The sequence below is a fragment of the Lepisosteus platostomus genome, chromosome 6, assembly GCF_059453375.1.
Source record: "Lepisosteus platostomus isolate fLepPlt1 chromosome 6, fLepPlt1.hap1, whole genome shotgun sequence".
NCBI lineage: Eukaryota > Metazoa > Chordata > Actinopteri > Semionotiformes > Lepisosteidae > Lepisosteus > Lepisosteus platostomus.
In genome coordinates, this window is record NC_142616.1 from 23317369 (window position 1) to 23340421 (window position 23053).

The 23053-nt window shown below is 37.4% G+C and overlaps 1 protein-coding gene across 48 annotated transcripts in view; it reads right to left on the bottom strand.

Annotated features, from left to right (window-relative positions):
• ank3b (ankyrin 3b) overlaps positions 1-23053 on the bottom strand; it is a 203423-nt gene that overhangs the window by 102443 nt on the left and 77927 nt on the right. For 11 of the 48 annotated variants that reach the window (XM_088634882.1, XM_088634865.1, XM_088634883.1 and 8 more), the window contains exon 1: positions 9176-9634. The exons of 3 other annotated variants lie outside the window; for them this stretch is intronic. In XM_088634882.1, the coding sequence (XP_088491008.1) occupies positions 9176-9289 (114 nt within the window). In that variant the 5' untranslated portion in view covers positions 9290-9634. Of the gene's footprint in view, positions 1-9175; positions 9639-23053 lie in introns of those variants that run through there. 34 more of the 48 variants (XM_088634906.1, XM_088634914.1, XM_088634904.1 and 31 more) reach the window with 11 other exon arrangements.

The window sequence follows — 23053 nt, forward strand, 5'->3', positions numbered from 1 at the left end:
ATTGCAGGAGTCAGCAGCACACATGACACAAGTCACATTGCATTCCCATGTCTACCTTTAGGTAGAAATGCATGACGTTCACAATCTACAGAGTGTCATTTCAAGGCTGTGCTTACTGTCTATCACCTGGAAGGTGCAAACAGTGTAACCCGTTCTTCAGAAACAACAAAGGCTTTCAAAATTTAATAACATATCTCATTAACTCATTAACTGTGTTTTAATATGTAAAACACAGGAAATCGTTTTATAGAGAAAAAACAACATTCATTCTTCTCTGTATTTCCAGATAAAGACATTTTGGTCTTAGTGTCAGATTCCTTTACGTTTCTGAAATCTCACAATCTCCAAACGCCATTAAAAAAAAACATTTCTTCTTATAAAACCACAGACCTTTCTGTCTCTTTCCACTCTGTACCCTTGCTCACCCACAGCTCATATGCAGAAGCAGCTCAGTAGTACGGCTGTTTTACTGAGTAGGTGCAAGTTGCGTTTGATTCAGTGTGGGCTCACCCCTCAAATACCATACAGACATCAATCCCTAGTGCCAGTCAGACTTCATTTCCCCACTTCTTGCTTCCTGTCACGCAGAAATGAAAAGTATCTGCTGATAACCTTCTGGATATATGCATTTTATTTTTATTAAATAATTCATCACTGAGTGTTAATTAAACCAAGTACACTGTTCCATCAGATGAAATATTATGCAAATGGATACCTATTAAATATATGGCCTGTAAATGTACTGCTGGTCATTCTAGTTGCTGTAATCATTGGTCTTAACTTTGACATTATTTTATTTCAAGACAAGGGCATTTGTCAAGGTCAAGACAAAAAGCAAAGCTTCAGTGCGAATGGTAGCTTTCTGTTATCACCTGTTCTTATGAACGAAGGAACAATCAACTTTTCTAGCTATCAATGTACAAAGAAAATTAAGGCTTTTGTTAACAGGATGTAACAGATGATATCTGATGTTACAACCTGCTTAATACACCAGCAGTACTGTAACTTTTAACATTATAAAGCAAGGCATCTACATTATTTTCCTTTTTAGGAAAAAAGTATCAAATACATATTTATATATATAAAAGTTATTAATACATACGTATTCAAAACCTTTGCAGTGGCAGACCTAAATTAATTTAGGTGCACAAAATTACAAAATGACAAATTCAGGAAACCACACAATCAGCTGAGTAGTCTTCGTCTGTGTGCTTCTATCTCTACAAGGTCCTTCAGTCAGGTGGTCAATTTCAAGCAAAGACTTAACCCAGAGAACTAAGCAGCATTGAGCCCCATATGAGGCTGCACCTTCCAAACTAGGTAGCTGGACAAGGAGAAAAATGGTTAGGATGCCAACATGAGGCCAAAGGCAACTTCCATCTCCATACTGTATATCCTGGACATTCCACAAAGGGGGCTTCTATTGAACTGGAAAACAAACATCTCCCACATAGGGTTTGCAACAAAGTACCTAACTAATACAAAAAACATGTGGCAAAAGATTTTGTGGTCTGACAAGACAAAATAGGAACTTATTTTGTCTCAATGCAAAGGATTACATCTGACAAAAAACCAACATAGTGCATCACTCATTTTACTGTCAAGCATGTTGGTGGCAGTTACATTACAGCTTTGCTTCTTTATAGCAGAAACGGGGAAGGTTCTCAAGATGGGAACATGGAGGGAAGTGCTAGCAAATCTTAGAGGAAAACCTGCTTCAGACATAAAAATAAAACAAAATCACCTTTCAGTACGTCAGTGATCCCAAGCACAAGGCCAAAGAAAGTGAGTGTCCTTGAGTGGCCCAGTCAAAGACCTGTACTGAATACTATTGAGAATCTGCCAGAAGACTTGAAAACTGTCCATAAGTGATCCCCAAGCAACTTGAGAGAGCCTGAGCAAATCTGCCAAGAAGAATACATCATTTTGTAACTTGATAAAATGAGAAACTATAAGATGGGCCTGAACAATTTTGCAAGGCCCTGTATAGGCAACATTGATGAAAATCAAACCACATTTGATCATTTCACAGCTGTCATACTATGCTATAACCACTCTCCTATACAAATGTATTTGCCAGACATTTTGAACTCTTTTTCTGTATTTCACTCATTATATTCTAAAACAACCTCTTCTGTTTCCTACAAAGGAACTACTGTACCTTCTACCAATGACAGGAAACAAGCTATTTCCATTTACATTTTGAGTTAATCATTTTAATCAATTTCATTCATTTTCTAAAACCTTAATTTAGATACAGTAGTATGGTAACAATATACATATAACCTGCCATGTGAAAATGATCATGTACACCTCATCTCTAAATATTTTTTTGTGGATGACAGAAAAACAAGCAAGTAGTGTATGTCTATAATAAAAGTGTCTCATTTCATTTCATCTGAAGTAGCAGACGTTCTGAAAACAGAACCTTCTTTTAGTACACTTTATAATCCTGACTGCGAAACATGAAGAAGAAGTTACAGTATAACATATGACATCACGGTCTATTTCAACAGAATCATTCAAACACCTACACGCATCAAACTGTAGCCACTTAGGTTCTCAGTGAACCAATTTCACAGTGGCCATTTCACCCAGGAACAATAAAAAAATATCTTGTACTAGGTTGCTCCCTGAAGATTATCTGCACCCAATAAATAAATAATTGGTGGTGAACACAGTTCAGTCTGCCTAATATTCAAGCAACATCTTAATCACTGGGAGTAACTACAATGGATCTGCCATTCCTTTCTCAGTTGGCAATCCATGATTAACAGGGACGCTTTTTGTCCATTTGTCATCATGTGACTGGTTGTTCATACCTGATGGGAGCAGAACAATTGATTTGCTTTGGCCAAGTCACAGCAATTGAAATTGATTTACCCACTACGGCCTCCACTTCCACCGTATGACAAAGAACTGCGCAAGTGAGCCGGTGTGCTCAACATCATCTGGAATCCTAATTCAGCACGATGACCGACAAGGAGGGGTTCATTTGTACAAAACGCTATAAGAATGTTTGCTGTCAGGTTAAGTGTAAAATTATATATTCATTTTGCATATGCTATGCTAATTGGAGCCCATTACTGTTTCATCACCAAATGCGGATACCATATTGTTTATTGCAAGGTTTACAGCAAGACAGTAATAAACAAATGCACCAGTACTACAGAAATTATGCACTAAGCTGTAATACAGAAATCTGTTTGGCGCAATCCTTCAGAATAAAGGCTGGTTAGCCTGGTCTCCCTTGGGAGAGAATTCCAACGAGACAGTGCATAATGGCAGCAAGAGTTTTAATCTGCACAGTGAGCACGGGGGCTTCCATACACAAAGGGAGTAATGGTGAACGAGGAGGAGAGGGGGGGAGGGGGAGGACTGGCGGGTAGCTGAGAAGGGTGTGAAGAATGAGGCCTGCAAAAAAAATCGCAGAGCACGAACGGGGAAAACGCGTAAGAGGGGCAGGGGCTGCGGGGTGTCTCAAGTGAGCGTCGGGCCTGCTCCCAGGTGGGTGGGAGGAGGCAGGCAGCACCACTGAGTGGAAGCACAGCAGTGGCTGATGAATACGCAGCTCTCAGCCCACGGAGAGGAAGAGCACCTCGCGAAAAGCAGCACGGGGGTGGAAGAGGCAAAGACTCGCAGATGAAAGGCAGAGCTCATACATATCTAAATTCATGCAGCACAGGACTTTCTTCTGCAGTGTCGGCCGCCTTTCGTTTTTTTCACATACTCCTTTTATTTTTGGAGCTGTGCATGCTATTTCATGTTGCACACTCACTTCCTGATGTATTAACGCTGTAATTACACATCCAATTGAATATTTTAAATCATTGGTAGCTTAACCTTCCCGATCTTGTTTTACATCATCCTCAAAGAACTCAAATGATGATGACGTACTGCATGGGGTGTGAATTCCTCTTGATGCAGGCAAGTTTCTTGAGAAACCAACAGTATTTCAAAATAACTTGTCTTTCATTAGGTCAAAAAACACTAATTGTCTCAGAAAAAGATTCTATAAATCCTATTAATAATTTGTAACCAAAGTAATAATGAAGCACGCTCGCAACGCCACATCTAATCGTTGTCTTGGAATGTTTCTTTCCACTCCAGGGGTTGTAAAAAAGTGAAAAAAAAACTTCTATGCTAAAAGAGTGATTGGCACAATCATTGAATTGCTGTCTTCGCTGTAACAATTTGGCCTGTGATAAAAAAATACTTAATATATGGAATGTAATGGGTTTTAGGAAAATAATTCTGTGTGAATTGATATGAGTAATCACAGATAGTAATCAATTAGAATATTCTAAATACATACATATACATTGTATAATCATGAAAATCTATAAAAGCAAGCACTGCAATCTGCTTTGTGCTCCAGTAGCACATTCATGGTAACAGCTCTACAATAAAAATTATTTTGTAATGAGCAACTTCAGAGCAAGACCTTGAACTCAACTCCTAATGTACTCGAGGGTATATAGATAAATGGAAGACCTTGATTTGTTATATTCAATTTCATTAACTGGAGTGTTGAAAAAATGCTCAAGTGCAATGTGTGTACATACTGAAATCTATATAAGCTGCTTAGATTTTTATCAACTATTCTCAAATATGCCCAGTGGAAAGTGGAGCACTGGACATATTGTAAAGAAACGTGACACAACCTATCCGTTTTGCAAAAGTCTTATGCAGGTACAGTGAACTCAATAAATGTTTATCCATTGTTGCCAAAAAATCTAGCTAATTCAAGGACTACTGAATTTAATACAAAGTACAGCATTGTCTTTGTATATTTCAAAGCTTAAATAATGACAAAGTATAGTTCCCCACAGCATCGCTCTTCTGTCCCTTGGGCTATAGCCATAGTAAAATTAGTCTAGAGACTCAAAGCAGCAAAATACAGCTCAAGGACTATCAAGCTGAAGGAAGAACGTGGTTTTGGAAAGGGCAGACAGGTATGCAGTTGCTGGTTCAATGTTGTTTGGATTTAATGCATGCTGACCTCCTCAGATGAACTGAAGTGAAGTCAGATGATCCGTTATCTTTTGTGCTGCCACACACAGTATTGACAAGAAAAACACACAGGTGTGAAACCCCTGATCTCCAGCATTTAACTGCAGATGTAGTGAATTTACTGCACTCCATGACCTTTCTATACAAAAAACATTTTCTATAACTTATTCAGTGGATCGGTTAAATTCTCGCAGGGCATTTTCTAAATATGAACCTTAAGCATAAACATTATGTAGCAAACGCGCAGAATCTTTCTGTCAAATCCAGATATTGGTGCTCAGACACAATCTACAAAATGCATTTAATCAATCTCCTTATATCTGTGCATTCAAACCCCCGGTCATAATAGATGCTGGATGATCTGATGAGCCTGCATATAATCAAAGAAAAATATATTTATAAACATTAGCTTGCAGGTAATTGGCATACATTCAGGAAACTCGTTAGTTATCATTTAAAATACAACGCAACCATAAGGATATCACTTTGATGAACAATCACTTTTCTTACGAACAGAAAACATGAAACATGAACCTCACCTGCACAAATGTTTACCAACTTTAAATTTGTCTGATCATAGCATTGGTATGGACAGTGTCACCTCATAACATTATTTTCATCACTTGAGGAACTAATACCTCTTTTCAGTTTTACTAACACTATTAGCAGAATATTAGCAGAATAATAATTGTTACAGTAGTAGAACCAGCATTCAGTTCAGTTAATTTAAAATGCATACATCTGTGTTATTCTTTCTATTTAAATTTTGAATACATACTTTGCAAATCAGCAGTAATTCATGAGCAATTTTATTCATCCACTTGACACCTACTGTATGAAAGGAAAAAGCAACATTGCAAAAGCTAAACAATTTGAGGACAAATTAAACATTTGGAGTAGTCATTTTTTTCTTTTATAATCTATGCATTTAAAATAGTCATTTGTTTAATAGCTCGGCTTACTGCTGCAGCCCCCTTCCCTTATGGTGAGAATGAGGACTTACACACTCTCCTCCAACAAGTGCACTTTTCTGAGCCATTTGATATTTGAAATACTGCAAACTCAACAATGCTCTACCAGAGAGTTAACAGTGATTGGAGGAGCAGTGCATCTCACAGTGACATCACTGCAAGTTAGAAGGTACCCAGTAGGACCAGTAGGTGACCCTGGGTGACATAAATGTACCTAACCCCAGCTGGGACTAAGTGTGGACTATGTGACTCAACACATCCTTCAAGCAAATACCTTGCCTAATACTGCCTAAGCCACACAGCAGCCCTCGAAGACACATTTCTTCTAATTGTGAGTTAGTTTCACAAGCTTGAAAAGAAGGGAATTTTTTTTAAATTTAAAATTCTCCATTTAAAGATGAGGAATCGAAGATGGACAGAGCTATTGTTGATGCTTCACTGGGAAGAATACAGTGTGATGCAGCCGGAGGGCACATTTAAGAAAGGATTTCAAATACTCATCCTTTTTCGGAATTTAGAATTCTGTAAAAGTTAGCATTTCTCTTCTGGTTCTCTGTGTATGGGGGAAATAGTGTAAGGATGTTGGCCAAATAGAATGCTTAGTTGTTTTACAATGACAATGCACCCCAGACAGTAGTATAGATTTTTCAGGGCTGGTATTGAGCGTGACACCTGATATGCCAGTTTTCCCAACTGTAGCAACAGCTGGATTAAACCGAACCTTGCTGTCAGAAGCTAACCTGGAGAAAAACAGCTGTATCTTTCATACTTCAAGATGTAAACACAGGCCTTTTCGATAGTGTGGTGTAATGAAGCCATCGCAGGGTTCAGAGAAAAATGAGATTCCATCCATGGGCATTTAACTATATTCTCCTTAAAAAATTTGAGACTAAAAATAATTTAAAAGGAAGATATCTCATCTACAAGCTAACTTCATCTTTTAATCACCTTTATGCTGTTTATGATAATCCACTGCAATCAGAGAAAGGCCCATTTACTCCTTATCAATTGCTGAGGACAAGGCCAATTTGCTTGTAACGTTTATGCTTAAAACAAGTCTACAAGAGCGATACAGGAATATTCAAACAACTTAACGATCAATAAGTAGCATCTTCTGGACATTGTGTCTTTTCCTGGAAACTTCCTGCATTGCATACAGCTCTATGAATGATTCATTTACACATTAAGCAATGAGCAACTTACAGGAATAAACCCATTGTAACTGAATCAAGCTGCCATGTCCATTATTCAATTTCCAGTATATATTAAGGAAACCCAATCCAACCAGCTTTCACCCCATTCATCGCTGTTCAGTGTAAGTGAACCAAAGAGAGCAGTGCTGAGATTTAAAGACCCTGTTGGCAGGACAAAGGAGTGCTCCCACCAGGCCAATAATGGCCACAGGGGACTGCCCCATTTAAAGAAACCCTCACTGCATGCATGCATACATGCTACTTGTGGAGTGACTGAAGTCCATCAATAAGATGTACTGTATATCGCAAGTCCACAGTTATGTATATTCATGCATATATAATAAGAAATCGAGATGGTGTTATTTTATATACCGTATATAAACATACTCCTATTGCATAGTAACATGTCATTTGCTACGTTCAACAGTGGAGGAGGGTGATGCACAGGTATTAAATATGAAACATTCAAGCCATTCATTAAACAAGTAAGGTTCAGTCTCCATCCAAAACCAATACTTAAACAAATATGCTATCCTTCTGTAATGAACTTGAGCACTGGGCCATATTACAAAATCATTTACCCACACTCACATATATTGTATATATCATTTAAACAATACTGTCTGTACAGTACAAAGAAAAAGCCATTTGGCTTATAGTTGTCAAATGGCATTCAAGGCTTTTTTTAAAAAAAAAAAGAACAGCCAAGATAATAAGCCAAGTGAAAATCGTTACAGTCCACTTCGCCTTACAGTAGCTGTTGTTTTAAGTCTTGGCATTAAGTGATGGTTGATGATGCAAATGTTCAGGATTTTAGATTTGCTGTGATATAAAACTGCAAGAATGTCAAAGAACAAGGACAAACTCAGGGGGAAAAACTTACCTTGTCTGCTTCACAATTAGAGAAAAATGATTGGAAAATATAAGTCTCCCTTTTTGGAGCAAATTACAGGAATGTCTCCTGTTGGGAATTTCATTATACTATCTTTTAGAAGATCTTGATTAACTAGTACTGTATGTGTGAGATTACTGTGAGAGACAAACAATAAGGCATCAATAGGGAGAAATATAAAGATTATTATTGTAAAACGTAAAATCTTTTAAGAAACAATCTGTTAGCATCTAATTCGTCACTCGAAGCTTCTGATTTTCTTATTTTGTCTGCTTCTTATTTTCATTTGTGAAAATAATAACCTTTTGTAAAAACTGAAATGTTATTGAAGGACAAGCTGTACAAACCTTAATAACCCATTGCCTTCTGGATATTCCATCAAAATATTAATTGTAAAACATATCCATTTCCATGAAAGACTGCACTGAATACAATCCATTTGTATTTCAATTTTAATTCAATAAGTAATTTGGATTACAACAAATGCAGAAGGACATAAAAGACAAGAGATGTCTTAGCCTCTCGTTTCATAAAGGTACAACTACAGATTGGACATTACTATAAGACATGCATGTACTTAAAATGTTTTTAGCCAAAAATTGTATTCCAAGCAGAAAGTCAATTTCATTTTCAAAACAAAGCAATGACTTTCCGTACATCATATTTGCATCAGAAAAAATCCCAAACCTTACTATGCACAGTTACTAGCCCCCATTAAATAAAGACTTGTGTCTCAGAACAATTATACGACAAACACATGCCTGTGCCATAAATATAACCATGGCCATATGATTGATTTAAAAGCTAAGTTTAACCTTGTTGATGAAGCACCTCCTGCACCATCACTGCAGTCCACTATGTTGCTAATTAAGCAGGTGAAATTCCTAAGTGATGCATGCCAATCAGTGCGAATGAAAGAGCTGCACATGCATGAAAACGTATTAACCCTTAAACAAAGGAATCACCCCCAGTACTGATACCCAGCACATGCACGGTGCTGTCCATTCCCCAGTGAGAGCCCCGGTGAGCGTGCTGGTGTCAAAATTAAAACAAAGGAATGCAGTACTGTGAGGCATGCTCCAAGATGAAAAGATGAGCCAAGATACCTTTTTCTTTCGTTCCCGGGACCGCTTCCTGACCTTTTTCTTCTCCTTCTCTTCCTCTGCTGTATTAAGGTCAAAATCCCTGTTTTTCTTCAGCTGGGAAGCTGCATGAGCCATAATGAAAAACTAAGGTATCCTTTGAAACGGAGTGACTATGGGGTGGGGGTGGGGGTAAAGGGGGGGGGGGAGGTAAGGATCCTTCTAAAGACAGAAGCAGGAGAAAGAAAGAAAAAATCTCTTTGCTTTTTATGTCACCAACTGCAAGCTAGCCAGGAGAAAGATGCTGGAGGCAAGCATCACCACTGCAGGAGCTACCAGTTTCTAGGGAAACCACATTTTCCCTTTTGTTGATTTCTTCATATTCCTCTAGTCTTCACCTGAAACCACACAATAATGCAGCCATGCTCAAGCATTAATATGATGATAAAGAAAGCTGGGACAGAGGAGGCTGTATCACGGCTGTATCCTTTGCCACCAGCTGGAAGTGCCTATGTCAGTGGAAGGATAGGGGGGGATGCTCCCAATGGCGATTGTGTGCAGATTAGCATACGCAAGGAGGGGAAGACGCGTGCCAGCAATACGCCCACAGCGTTAAACCTCAGAGGTGGCTTTTACTGCGATTGTCCGAGATTAAACACAACCTGTACAAAAAGAAAGCAATGCTACTATACAACAGCCAGCCCTACTAGAAAAGGAAAAATGGTCTTGCTGGGCTTTACTGCTGATGCTGACAAAAAGGCAATTTAAAATAAAAATTCCTTTTCTTTTTTTTTTTTGCTGGCTCTGGATCTGAGTGTGGTGCACTTACACTATTCCCCGAGTCAGACACTGAACTCTTTATGCTGTACATTGCAGGGCAGGGCATTTACGCACAGGGGGCACACAAGTAGAGAAAGTTCTTTTGTATTGGCAACCTAATCGCCTACTGTTTATGGGACTGTAAAGAGTGAAACAAAACAGGCTGATAACAGCCACTGCTGCATTTTCTTGTCTATTTTTTTTATGGGTCAAACAAAAGGAAGTATGTGTTAAAGCTAATTGTTTGTTTGTATGCCATTTTTAATACTAGCATAGCCTTTTTGCACCTTGGATCATTTCTATCATCCAAATTTTCTCTATTTTACCACCTGAGTCCTCTGTGGCAGACTGCAGCTGTTGAATATTAATGGTGGGTGGGACGAATCCTCAGCTGAAGCCCGTTTCGACTGGATTGTCTGCAAGTGTACGCCAGATACAAGCAATCGCAAATTCACTACGCAATATTGTCACCTGATTTTAAAGCTACACACAGAAACTTACAGGAATGTACAGTTCCCACAGTGTGGCATTCCATTCCTTGCGACACTGCATTGGGCTTGTAGATGGAGCGATGCACAAAACTGTTAGGAAATCCCTTTTTTGTACAGAAGTAGCAATGAGAAAAATTGGCACCATGTGAAAGACAGGATCCTCAGCCATGCATCATCGATTGTCACATTACACACAATTTTAATTTTGTTGCTAGGCAAAGCCTAATGGCAGTTTTGCTGGAGGTCTTTTTTTTAGGAAACCTGAAATGTGCTCAAAAGGGTTATTGCATGAACAGAAATGTGCAAAGAACCCAGAAGAATTGTCATTATTTTTAAATGCAAGAAAGCCAACAATAATCTTGCCCATCTTAGACAGCATATCAGATTTGTTTCTTTTGAGCACATGAATTGAGTACATAGAGTAGTGCATAGATGTAACATCAGACTGCGCCACTTTGCTTCTTAACAGAATGGAAGAGGGAAAATGAAAGAAAATTAAAATCTAAAATGGTAGAAACCTTACATAAGGTTGTTCTTAAGAATGACTTGAAAAGGAAAGGGTCTTCTTTACAAATTATAAAGTGGAACAGTTATCTATTTTCAAATGAATGTACATTGTATTGTAATGCACTATTTGCAGTAGACAGTATTTTAAATATATTAAATGTGGAAATAATAAAAAAGGCTTGATTCCATGGCCATTTTTGTGTGGAACATAAGAGTATAAGAAATGTTTGCTAATCCAAAAGGAGGCTAAAATAGCTGGCACTGATTTGAGTAACTAACTGATCTAAGCATCTCATCCAGATAAAAGAAGCCACGGTATCGGCTTCAATAACTTGGCAGGGTAAACATGCCTGTTGAGGTTTTGGGTTCAACAACATCGCCAAGTGGAAATGTATGAAGAGCTCCTTTAGTATGTCAAATAATGTCAGAAGACCAATGGTTATAATGAGCATTTTGCTGATGGAGACAGAAGAACAGCCATCTGGACAAACCATAACTGAGCACGCCACCTTGAGGTATCTGTTCCATTTAAACATAGGTACATTTCAGCATTGTGACCTTTCCTCAGTCAGCAGTAGCTTCACCTTCAATATCTGCTGTTCGTACACATTGTAACTCTGATGTAACTCAAGTGCATATTATAGCCAGATGCAGTTTCAGCTACTGCAAACTGAAAATGCAAATAAGAACTGAGAACAATATCTAAAAGAACACTATGGTTCAAGCACCAGGACCTTGATACTTAGAATGATGTGTCATGCTGAGGATTACGCTGGGAGAGGGGATGACTAGACAGTTTTCCTTCTATGCACTGGGAGTTAAAGAAGAGAGGGAGTCACGATTCATTGCTGCCATGTTTATTAGAACTCCTTCTACAGTAATCACTGACATGCCTTTGTATCAAAATAATAATATTAATTCACTCCACACCGAATGGCATGCTGGGTTGTAGGACTGTCTCACATAGGATAATCAATGATTTAATCAAGTTAGTTATGGGCACAAAATCCTAAAATGGTCTGTGACTTTAATAAACCTGGCTTTGTTTTCTCAGACAAAATTAACTGTCTACATGGTCAATAAAATCAGTTAACCTATCATTTATATTTTCGATGCTTTTACAGAATTTGAGCAGTTACAGTGTTTCTGCTTCATACAGTATGCACAAGAAAACAGAACTGCATCAGCAATACACAGTGTCCTAATACAGGGGTTCCCAGCCCTGGTCCCAGTGGAATACTGTCTACTGGATTTCATTCCAGCTCAGCTCAAAATCCCCTCTGCTAAATGATGACTTAGTCCTGAGTGTGAAAAATACCCTACTTTAAGGATACTCTTCCCAACACATAGAAAGTTCACACAGAAAGTTCTGTAGCCTCTCCTCAATTTTACTGCTGTTGTTTCTGACTAGAACAGCTCCTAATAGCTGCTCAATTGATAATGAGCAGACAGGTGGGATTGGCACAACTCAAAAACACCTGATTCAATCATATTGTTTCCACCAACATTAGGGTACAGAGCTGTAAGCAGTCTTTCTTCAAGTTGCTTACCCTTATTTCTACACTTACTAGAATTATTCACAGCTGAGAATAATGTAACAAACACTCCTACAATTAGTGTTTTGGTTCCTTCTGAGGAATCCCAGGTGGTTACATTTCAGGCAGCACAGCCAAACGAGAACTGAACCTCTCTGAACCTCAGAAATCAGTGCAGTACAATATCCCCCAAAAAGAAAACTGAAAGAGAACCCTTTCAGAATAAAAACTGAAATCCACTGGGCTGTGATTAAGACCTTGCAGAAGACAGAGGGATACCCCAGGATTACAGTTAGGAACCCCAGTTCATTACTTGTACTACCAGGTAAAGTGTTAGCAGAGTGCAAGAGAAGCTTGTACAGAATGATTCAGGCTAAGCTGCAATAAAAAATAACTAAAAGGCGTACAATGGAATGACTCAGGGAGCAACATGAACAAAGAACCCAATAGAGAAACTATAATTTAAGGATTTTAGACCTAAATATTATCTAAGTTTGCAAAGTTAACGTTCAAGGACAGCAAACGTTATGTGATGTGATGTGGTAAACGGAAATAGCTGATCATTACTTAATGACTCACATTCCATTTATAAAACAGTTAGGATTGTACGGTCGTTTACAGGAGCAAGAAACAAATAAAAGAGCTATAAGTGTATCCTCAACAGTCTCATTCAGGAAATTAATTTAAATAATTTAACAACACAGAATGTCATTTATTTTCAAAGATCCAAATAGGTTTGTTTAGTGGAGAGACTGCAGTTTTAAAGTTCATATGCAAATCTTTAAATGACTACCAAGCACTGCATCATAAAACTTGACATATTAACACTAACCATTCCATTTTCTTACTAGAATTAGTATGAGGTGCTACCTCGTTGCCTCACCCAGTGCTCTGGGGCTCAACTTATAAAACACATGCAAGAGCCAAGGGGAACACGTTCAGGTTCTCCCATGTCAAGCAATATGAGAAAGGGGATTCTTTGAATTCTGTACAGATCTGGTCTGCTCTAAAAAAGGAACTTGAAAAGGTACGTACGATATTGGAATTGGGTAATTTGTTTTTTTTAGTGTAAGATGAGATGCATTAGAAAGCCAATGAAAAAAACCTCCAAACAACCCGCCTACACTATACTCAACACTACTACAGAGAATACTAGATGCTACTGTCTAAAACTACTGGTCTCAGGCCAATAGGCCGTTCCAGGCATTGATTTTTTCCGGGTGCATTTCACCTCCTCACAAGGCTGTATGCCAGGTATATATACTGTAATTGCAGCTCATTTTCTAAGCTGGTAATAAAAATGTGTCAAGTGTGTGATTGTCCTCTGCTTGGAACCGTTTGCTCTCATATTCTCTGACAAAAAAGCTATGCCACTCTGACCTCAACTATTTTTTGAGTTCTAAAACAAACCACATTCTCATTACTCCAGTATCTAAAACCTCAGAAATGTCACACTTTAAAAATAAATTTGCTTTACCCAGTTCTTTTTTGTAAATACAAACAGAACAAGTTTTCTAAACTACTGATTTACTAGTATTTCCACTTTCGGTAAGAACTATTGTGTATTGAGAATTTTGTGGTATCACATAAGAATAACCTACAAGTGGTTTCTAGGTTTCTGGCTAGGCATCCAAACTTGGCAGTAGTTTCCTGACCGCATTTCAGTTCTTATGTTAACGTAGCCTCTGTAAGACTCTTTACCAAAATCTAACAATCCATTTACTAACCGCTTTATCCCATACAGGGCCGCGGGGGAGGCAGAGCCTATCCTGGCAAGCAATGGGCACAGATCAGGATACACCATGGATGGGAAGGCAGCCCATCGCAGGGCAGACCAACATAAATACACACACTCACACCAGGGCTGGTTTTCCCAGAATCCAGTTATCCTACTAGCAAGCGTTCAGAAGGGAGGAAACCCAAGTGAAAACGGGGAGAACGTACAAACTCTACTCAGATAGCACCCCGGTCCTGGTCTGGAACTAAACCAGGGAAATATTGTAAACCACAGTGCCGCCCCTCTTTGTCATGTTAATTAATTTCATTTCTGTTTTTGTCACCAGAACCCTAAAACATAATATTTACTTCCCCATTAATACACATCTGAAATGATGCAAATTCTCTGTACCAGAGATCCTAGGGCCATTCAGTCAGAAAATATATTTAGTACCTAAATAATGAAGAGAGGTTTAACACTCCTTAGCAGATTTGTTTTGGGCAAATTATATTAAAAAAACAGAATTTATAATAAAATAATCGGTGATACAGTAAAAAAAATAAAGACAAGATCATATTAAATTAACTGGCTCAGAACCTTTGTGGATAAAACGACTTTTGGTTGTATGTGCTGGTTCTTCCAGATGAGCCAGCTATCCAGGCAGAGCAGAGAGGAGAGTTTAGGGACACACTGATACCGCACTGCATGACTGAGTTATGAGATTGAGCTAGATAACGGATATAAACTGTGCTGCAGCTGAGACACAGAACCACACGGACAAATGTGATTCAATTATTTAGTTACTATATTTCTAATAAAAAGGAGGTCAGTCCATCAGTTGGTGGAGATAATTTAAGTGACTGAAAAATAGACTGAATATTTACAACACATTAGAGAATTTAATCAAGTAAATCCTTTCTAAATTGTATTTGTAAGACCGTCTTAAGTAGCTTTTTTTATTTTTACAAACGTTTGAAACTATGAAATTGAACCTTTGCTGAGGTTAAAGTGACAAATACTGTTTGAGTTATGAGTTAATTTGTCTTTGTTCCACATAGATAAAGCACATATCATATTACACCCAAAGGAATACATACAGATGTCAATACAATGATTATGATCTGCTGTAACCATAATACCAACACCAATATCTTCCTTAATCTGAAAAAGAAAAAAAAACATTGTCAACAACATTGGTTGTTACTATGAAGACCCTGCATACACTTCCTTGAAAATATTTTGTGCTGAACATAGGCCAAGAATAAGTAGGTTGATATGAGGAAAGACTGTCTATAAATAGAAGGCATTTCTGGCAGTGTTCAGACAAGTGAAGTTAAACAGTGTAAACTGTAATTTTAAAATGCAAGAAGCAGGGGTAATTCTGCATATATTCTTTTAAGAAAAACAATGAAATGCAGGTGTAGAGTACAGTGGCTATCCAGAGACGGTGTTTTATCTCTCCGTTAAATGACAATATTTTAAACTTTCACGTAAAAAAATGCTTATCATCATTTCTACACATCAAGGAGATTTTCGCAGGAAAGGAAATCGGTCTTAACATGCAGTTCAATGAAGGTTGTATCACAAACCTCCTACAACATATCAAATGTCCCACTGCCATATCTGCTACTTCACCAACTGACCACATAACAACTTCAAATAACATAATTACTCACAGTAACCAATAAGCTAAAGAAAAAACAAGGCTTAATTTTAAAACCTGTTTTCAAATGCATCTGATCTGTGTACATACAGTACAGTAATAAATTACAAACAAATGTGAAATAATATTATTACAATGGTATAACAATTAAATGTTTTCACATCCATTCCCATTTTCCAAACAAAAGAATGGCATTTCAAAGGTTACAGGTATGTGCTTTGCTAATTTCTGTAGCCAACTGTTTCTTTGCACTGCATCATTATCATAAAAGCTTTCCCAGCAATAGCTAAAGGTACCAGTGTTACAGCAGGAAATATGGATTCAGCTGAAACACACAGTCCTCATTAAGAAATACCAGCATTTGAGTTTTGACACGTGCCTACTTGAAAAGAAAAATAATACTCTATAGAATTTACAGCATCACACTGCTGGCTTGATACTGTATGTTTGTTGTTAAAATGGGGTGGGGGGTACTTCCAAAAACATATGTTATGCCCCTGAAGTAAAAAGCTATCACAGGTCATGTTACCCATTTACCTATCTTCACTTCTGTAGACAACAAGGGAAGATACAGTAACAAACCTATAGTCACAAGTCTACAGTGAGCTATGAGCACAGAAAACAATGAAATGGGAACAGTTCTAACAAACCAGACTGAAACAAAGTAAAAAAGCAGACACTTAAGAAAAAAGAACTCTAATGCAGAGCAGTACACCTTTAATCCTCTGATATTAACAAATTCTGAATCCCACTGTAGATGTATAATATTGCTGGGTAGACAAAGTTCAATTTGATCGACCAACCATCTTTTTATTCCATATTTTATTAAAATTCAAGATTCTTCTGTTCACTTGCTAACACTTAAGGTCAGCTTGTTGAGCATCCAGATGCGATGTGTTCGAGACAGGATACCATACACAAACGTGCATGTAAATGACACATAATAAACTATCGCATGCCAAATAGGTATGGCCTATACTACTGTACAAATCCTTTGGCTTTGATCAAGTATACAGATTTAAACCTTTTTTAAGACTTGATTTTATTCAGAGAAAGGTGAATACACTTTATTTAGTGATTTGCAGGGTTTCACTGACTTTTTCTATATTATTATATTAAATGTGGTTTGTAAAAGAAGAAGGAACACCAGGAAAACTGGAAATAGTTTTTAGTCTTCAACATGGAAACTTCCTGCTCTACATGAGCTGAAAGCAGGAAACACTTAAAATACTCCCTAAACCACACAGGCAGCCAGTGCAAGAGGGGAGTTACTGCATATGCTTGACAAAGTAGTTTTTAAGTTGCATACCAGACACAGAATTCTGGCCTATTTAGTACTTTACATGATACTCCAGTAATTAAGCCCATTCAGTACTCTAATATTTCACCACTAAATAAGAAGAGCAAGGACCTTAACCAATCACATTTGTGCAAACGGAAAAGATATTGTTTTGGTTCTCCTAATTATATGCACTTCAAATGTAACACCAAGTAACTTCCATCAAGGATTTTCTGAAGCAGCTTCAGCAAAAGGACTAAAATCAAGCTTTGTGAAGCTCATGCTGGGGGTACTGTATATGAACAGCAGTATGGAGTTGTGATTAGGGTTCTGGGCTCTTTAGTAGAAGATTGTGGGTTCAACACCCTGGTGAGCAAAGAACTTTGTGAAGACTGTTTCAGTAGAATGTCCAGATATACTGTATAAACAAATATATATGCAAGTTTCTTTTGATGAAAGTGTCATCCCAGTAAATTAATAACAACCTTGTTCTTGTCACAGTTTAGCTTATGGAATTACTATAGCCTCCATGTTTGAATATTTACACACCCATTTGTAAAGAAGCAGTAGTAGTGTTTCTTTTGTCTGGAAGCATCAAACAGAGTTCATTATGCCAATTAGTCTGACCAAAAGGAACACAGAAATACTTTACAGCAAAGGTTCCAACATAGAGCCCTGTGAAACACCCTGTGTCTGCCAAGCTTTACAAATTCGCTCCCAAGAGCAAATATGAACCAAACCTTTCAAAAGTTGCACTTAAGTTCAGAACGAGAAGAATATAAAGTGGCCCAGTCCAAAGAAAACTGGAAATACTGTACGGTGGTAGTTACACATTTGAGGCTCAAGGTTAGGTTTGTGATGGTGTGATGGCTTTAAACTTGAAACCTCCAAGAACCAGACCAGATTTCAGACTCTCGAGGCAGTCAAGAGAGGGGGATGTCATCATGATTATAGGTGGAGCGATCAGTACTCGGTTATTAATATTATGTTTTGTTTTCTAGAGTGAGGTATAGCAGATTGGATTTGTATTATCTGGTCTGTGAATTTTATTGATGGTAGAGAAGAGGACTGCAGGATTACTGTAACCCCTTTCAATAAGGCTGAAAGAGAAGGAGGATCTCGGTACTTTAAACACATCCCTATAGGCCTGATGTAACAGTAATGGGTACAGAGTGAATGCACTTAAAATAGGTTTGTATTATGGTAATGGGACTGAGTGAGTCTGCAGTTTCAAATGGATTGCCTTCTGCAAAAGAACATAAATCAAAGCTGGAGTAAAATTAAGTTTTTTCATATTAATGGAAAAAGTGCTAGAGAAAGTATTCAGTAGGTGACCCTGGAGTATTAAAATCATCAAAACGTCTGTTTTCTACTTTGCCCTAAGACTGAACATGTGATCAGTCTGCAGGCACTGGTGACACACTGGCTGGGGAAATAATCTCTCCCCTGACAGCAGAGAAGCTGGTTTAATTCAATCTGTGAGGAAGAACCTGTAATATTCACCACCTGCAATGTTTTTACTATTTACTGTACATGGTCTGTATACAAGAGTTTTCTCCTTAGAAAAAACACTTATAAATAACGCAGAACACAAAAGAGATCGCCATTCGGCTGTGCTGACACACAAAGAGAGAAAAAAGACACTAACACTGGTGCTGTGCAAAACTAAGTTTTCCCTTGTTATTACATGGTTCCACATGGGATTATACTGTACATTCTGTTGTATCCTGCCATGTCTTTCAGTTCTCTGAGGTTATTAAACCATATTTATGTATTCTCTCATATTAATGTTTGTTTTATTAGTAATTGTGTGGTTTTGTTGGTTTTAGGACAGCTCTCAAGATTTTATTCTTGTGATGTTGTTGTTCTTATGCTTATTTAACTTGTTTGTATTTTATTATTGTTCAGCACTTTAGGATGTTGGTGGAAAGGCACTACATAAGTATTTTCCTATTATTACTATTGCTACACATCATCATAATCGCTTACATGTTTAACCAATGGTTATATTTTGCCACTTTAGACTAATTAAGTCCCAAGAAGAATATAAATTATGAAAAACTGTCTAGAATGAAAAATGCACAGCAGAGCAACAATTTTAATTTGAAAGCGAACTCGTTGTTGTTGGAGTCCCTCTAGTGGTCGTTCTGCGGAACAGTCAAATAGCTGTCAACTGGATTGTGCAGAATTGTGGTGTAGTGCGCAAATACACTCTACTTCTGTCAGAAAAAAATCCCGAATGTGACATTGTCATGAAATTCCCTTTAGCTATTTCAGGGTTAAATTTGAAATATTCAACGCATTTTGTAACACTGCTGTTGTGCCTTTAAGCAAGGTAGTTCACTCAGTTTGCATCAGTAAAATAACCAGCTGTATAAATTGGTACAAATGCCAGTCGCTTTGTTTTAAAGCATCAACTGGGAAAATTCAATAAAACACGAAAGTCGCTGTGACTATTTTTTTTTACGTCTTAGGCAAAACCCTACGTTTGCATCTGTTAGCAAGCAATACTATTTTTTTATTTCTAATTGTAAACTGGAATATTTTTCCAAAGATCAAAAGATGTTTATCGCTACCCTATATCACTGGTTTTTGATTGACACGGAACATGACAAGACTAGACTTGGTGTATTTCTACAGAGAACTGGTGCCAGAAATAACACCCCGCAGCAGAGACAGCCACACAAGTTACAGCAAGGTTTTTCTTGATTTATGATTAATAATGTCGGTAAAGGTGCGGTGAAGTATTATAACGTTAACAGAAAACCCATGACATGATGGGTGTGACTCAGGTTCAAGCCTTCAATCGTAAAACCATGTTACAATGGGACTATTATTCCCGGCAGTTAATAAGCCACAGTTATCGATAAGAAAGTAAATCGTAAAACAGGTCCTATACTTTAATAAAAGATAATGAGCAGCCATTAAAAGAACAATGGGCTTCTTACTATTGACGAGTTTCAGGACGTGACAAACTAAAAGGCATCACCACTAAATTCTCAAACAAGCGGAAATACACGATGACATGTTACACACCACCGTGATCTGCTTTTTAAGACAGGTTGCATTTATAATTGTGTAATTATAACACATTTTTATTATGTAACATATGGTTTATTATTACTTTAGAGGGGCACCAGCATTTTCTTTGGTTTCTTTCTTAATTGAAACCTGTTATCTTTACCTCTAAAATCAAATAAACATAAGAAGCAAAATAGTATGGAGGTCTTTGCATCATGTTCGACACTTGAAGAGGACCCTGAGGTAAAATACAGGTATTAACTACTGTTTCACACCTTTTAAGGTATTAAAATGCTGACATGAAGCATATTTGAAAGAGAAGAAAAAACAACAGAAATTAAATGTTTGAGCTGAAGTTAGACCCCAAGGCAGATCCAACTGGTTGAATATCGCTTGATTTTTCCCAGTTGCATTATAAAAGAATAGGATAATTTTTCAATATCCATTCATCATAATCTGGAGTTAAATTAACAAGTAATTTTTCTTGACATGGCTTACATCAAGCAGTACGAAGAAACAGTAACAGAGAAATTAGAACAAAGTGCTGTTTCTCTGTAACGCCACTAAAGGGCAGTCTTATACTAGGAGCTAAAAACATCTCCACCAACATGAGAAGGAAACTGCTTTAGCGAAGTTCATTCTTCTATCATCAAGGATTTTAAAGTCCACCTGTAAATTTCTGGTGTTGTTTTCTCTCAACTCAAGATCCATATACGCCGCCAGGACCTACCACTTCCTGCAGCTCTTTGGGGTTTTCAACGGTGATTCATTTGTAATAGAAAATACTGAGAAACAGTTTCTTACAAAACTGCCATCGTAGGTTTGCCTCAGATACCGGAAATAACATTTACTCTCTTGCAGTTTTCTACAGTGTACATGGTAAAAATCAATATTGCTCCACTTCCATGAGGACGTGAAAAAACAAAAATAAGATTGACACCTTTTATCTGTTTAGTGCGTGAGAGTTATATGATATACTTTATTTGAAGTAATATTCTGAAAACGCAGTTGTAAGGCACAGGATTCAATCTGTGTGAATAGAGAAAATTAAAAAACATCAGAAACTTATTTTAAAAAAATCCACCACATACTGTGATCTAGGAAAAGGGGCAATCATTCAACAATATTCCAGAGAACAACTCTTCCATTTATCATCACCCATCTCCTTCAGCAGCTTAAGAGATAAAACAATAACTCTGATTCTACAGTAGCAGAGTGCATTTACACTTGCTTTATACTTGAACCTATTTTCATACCTACAGTAGCTCGCAGAAAATAAATCACAGACCTGTAAAACCATGATAACATAAACTTACATGCTAGCACGTTATTTTACCTTTCACAAGAAGGTAAGTCTTTTTTTTTCAAAAATGAAGGACAACAAAATGAAACATGCATATGAGTTAAAAAAAGGATAATCTGAGCAATGTAACTAATGTTCCACAAAGTAAAACACATCCATTCACTTCCCAGCCAAAGGCCAAGCATCAAACACAGACATGCAAACTCTCGATTGTGAATGAAAAGAAAGATAATCACACACTTCCAGCACATGTAAAATATAGATGTGGGAACTGGAATCTGTTTCTGTCTGTTTATACAGGGGGAAACATCAGTCATTTGATCAATTAGTCTCCAAAAGCGGGGTGAAATGTGTTATGGGCTATATGACATAATCAGTAGTACAAATACTATGACAAACCGGTCTTAGCAGGGTTTACAGGACAATTAATGTGCAAGGGGGGGCTACAGGCATCGTTGCTGTCACGCTCTGAATTTTTTTAAATTAGGCTGTGTAGGTACTGTATGTCTGGGAATAATGTAGATTCCACCCTTCTGGTTATAAACAACAGAGCACAATGACACTCAACTCCTCCACTGTCTTGTTCTCTTATTGAAACACCACAGGTCCAAAGACAGCTAGAAAACAAAACACAGATCCCAAACATGACATCTGTATCTAGGGCAGTGTTTGCAGGACACAGCCCTTCAGTATTCAGTCTTTTGTGTGCAGATTTCCAATTAATCAACTGGCTCCTAAATAGAATAGTACAAACATGTTGTGCCAAATTATATTAAAGTTCTTTGCTTTCATTTTATTTTACTGTAGTAAATAATAAAAGTCCCAGTCATCACTTGACTATGAGCAATTAGACATTAATCTGTACTGTAAGTCCTAAAACACATGAAACAAAACGAAGACGGTTGTATTTCATGCAAGCATCAAATATATTTAATCACACAAAGTTTCATAATAAGATCATTTCAAATATTAAAGGTACACTAGTAACGAATCTCAAAGGCATCTGAGATCTTTATAACCAGTAGCACAAAGTGTCAGTTTACCAGCCACATACAATATTAGACAAAAACAAAGTACACAGAAGTGACATTCTGAATCCCGACACAATGCTTTCATTTATTTATTTCCTAGGAAAAATCAAGTTAATTTTTGGAAGAACACTTAATTGGACACTCAGCTCAAGCAGAAATGTTAAACGGTTTAAAAGTGTCAAGTTTTGTGAGCTTAGATTTTGTGAGAAAAGATCAGCGATTGTCCTGAGCTGTCACTCTCCTATCTTGTGCTTGCAGGCCCTTAAATTACCCTTACTAAAAAATAGAAACACGTCCATCTTGGTTAGTTCTTCTTTCTTTTTGTTCAGAAGTCATTTACAGAATCTCGTATCAAACAAGACACTCAGTGAATCGTGGTATTTTCAATTATACATGTCTGACATACAGTATAATTGCCTACGGTATAATTAGATTCACTTTGGTATCAGATGTAGTTTTTATGACACAGCACAACCAAGAGGGTATCTGAATATGCAAAGAAATTCAAAGCTCACAAACTATAATAATATACTCAA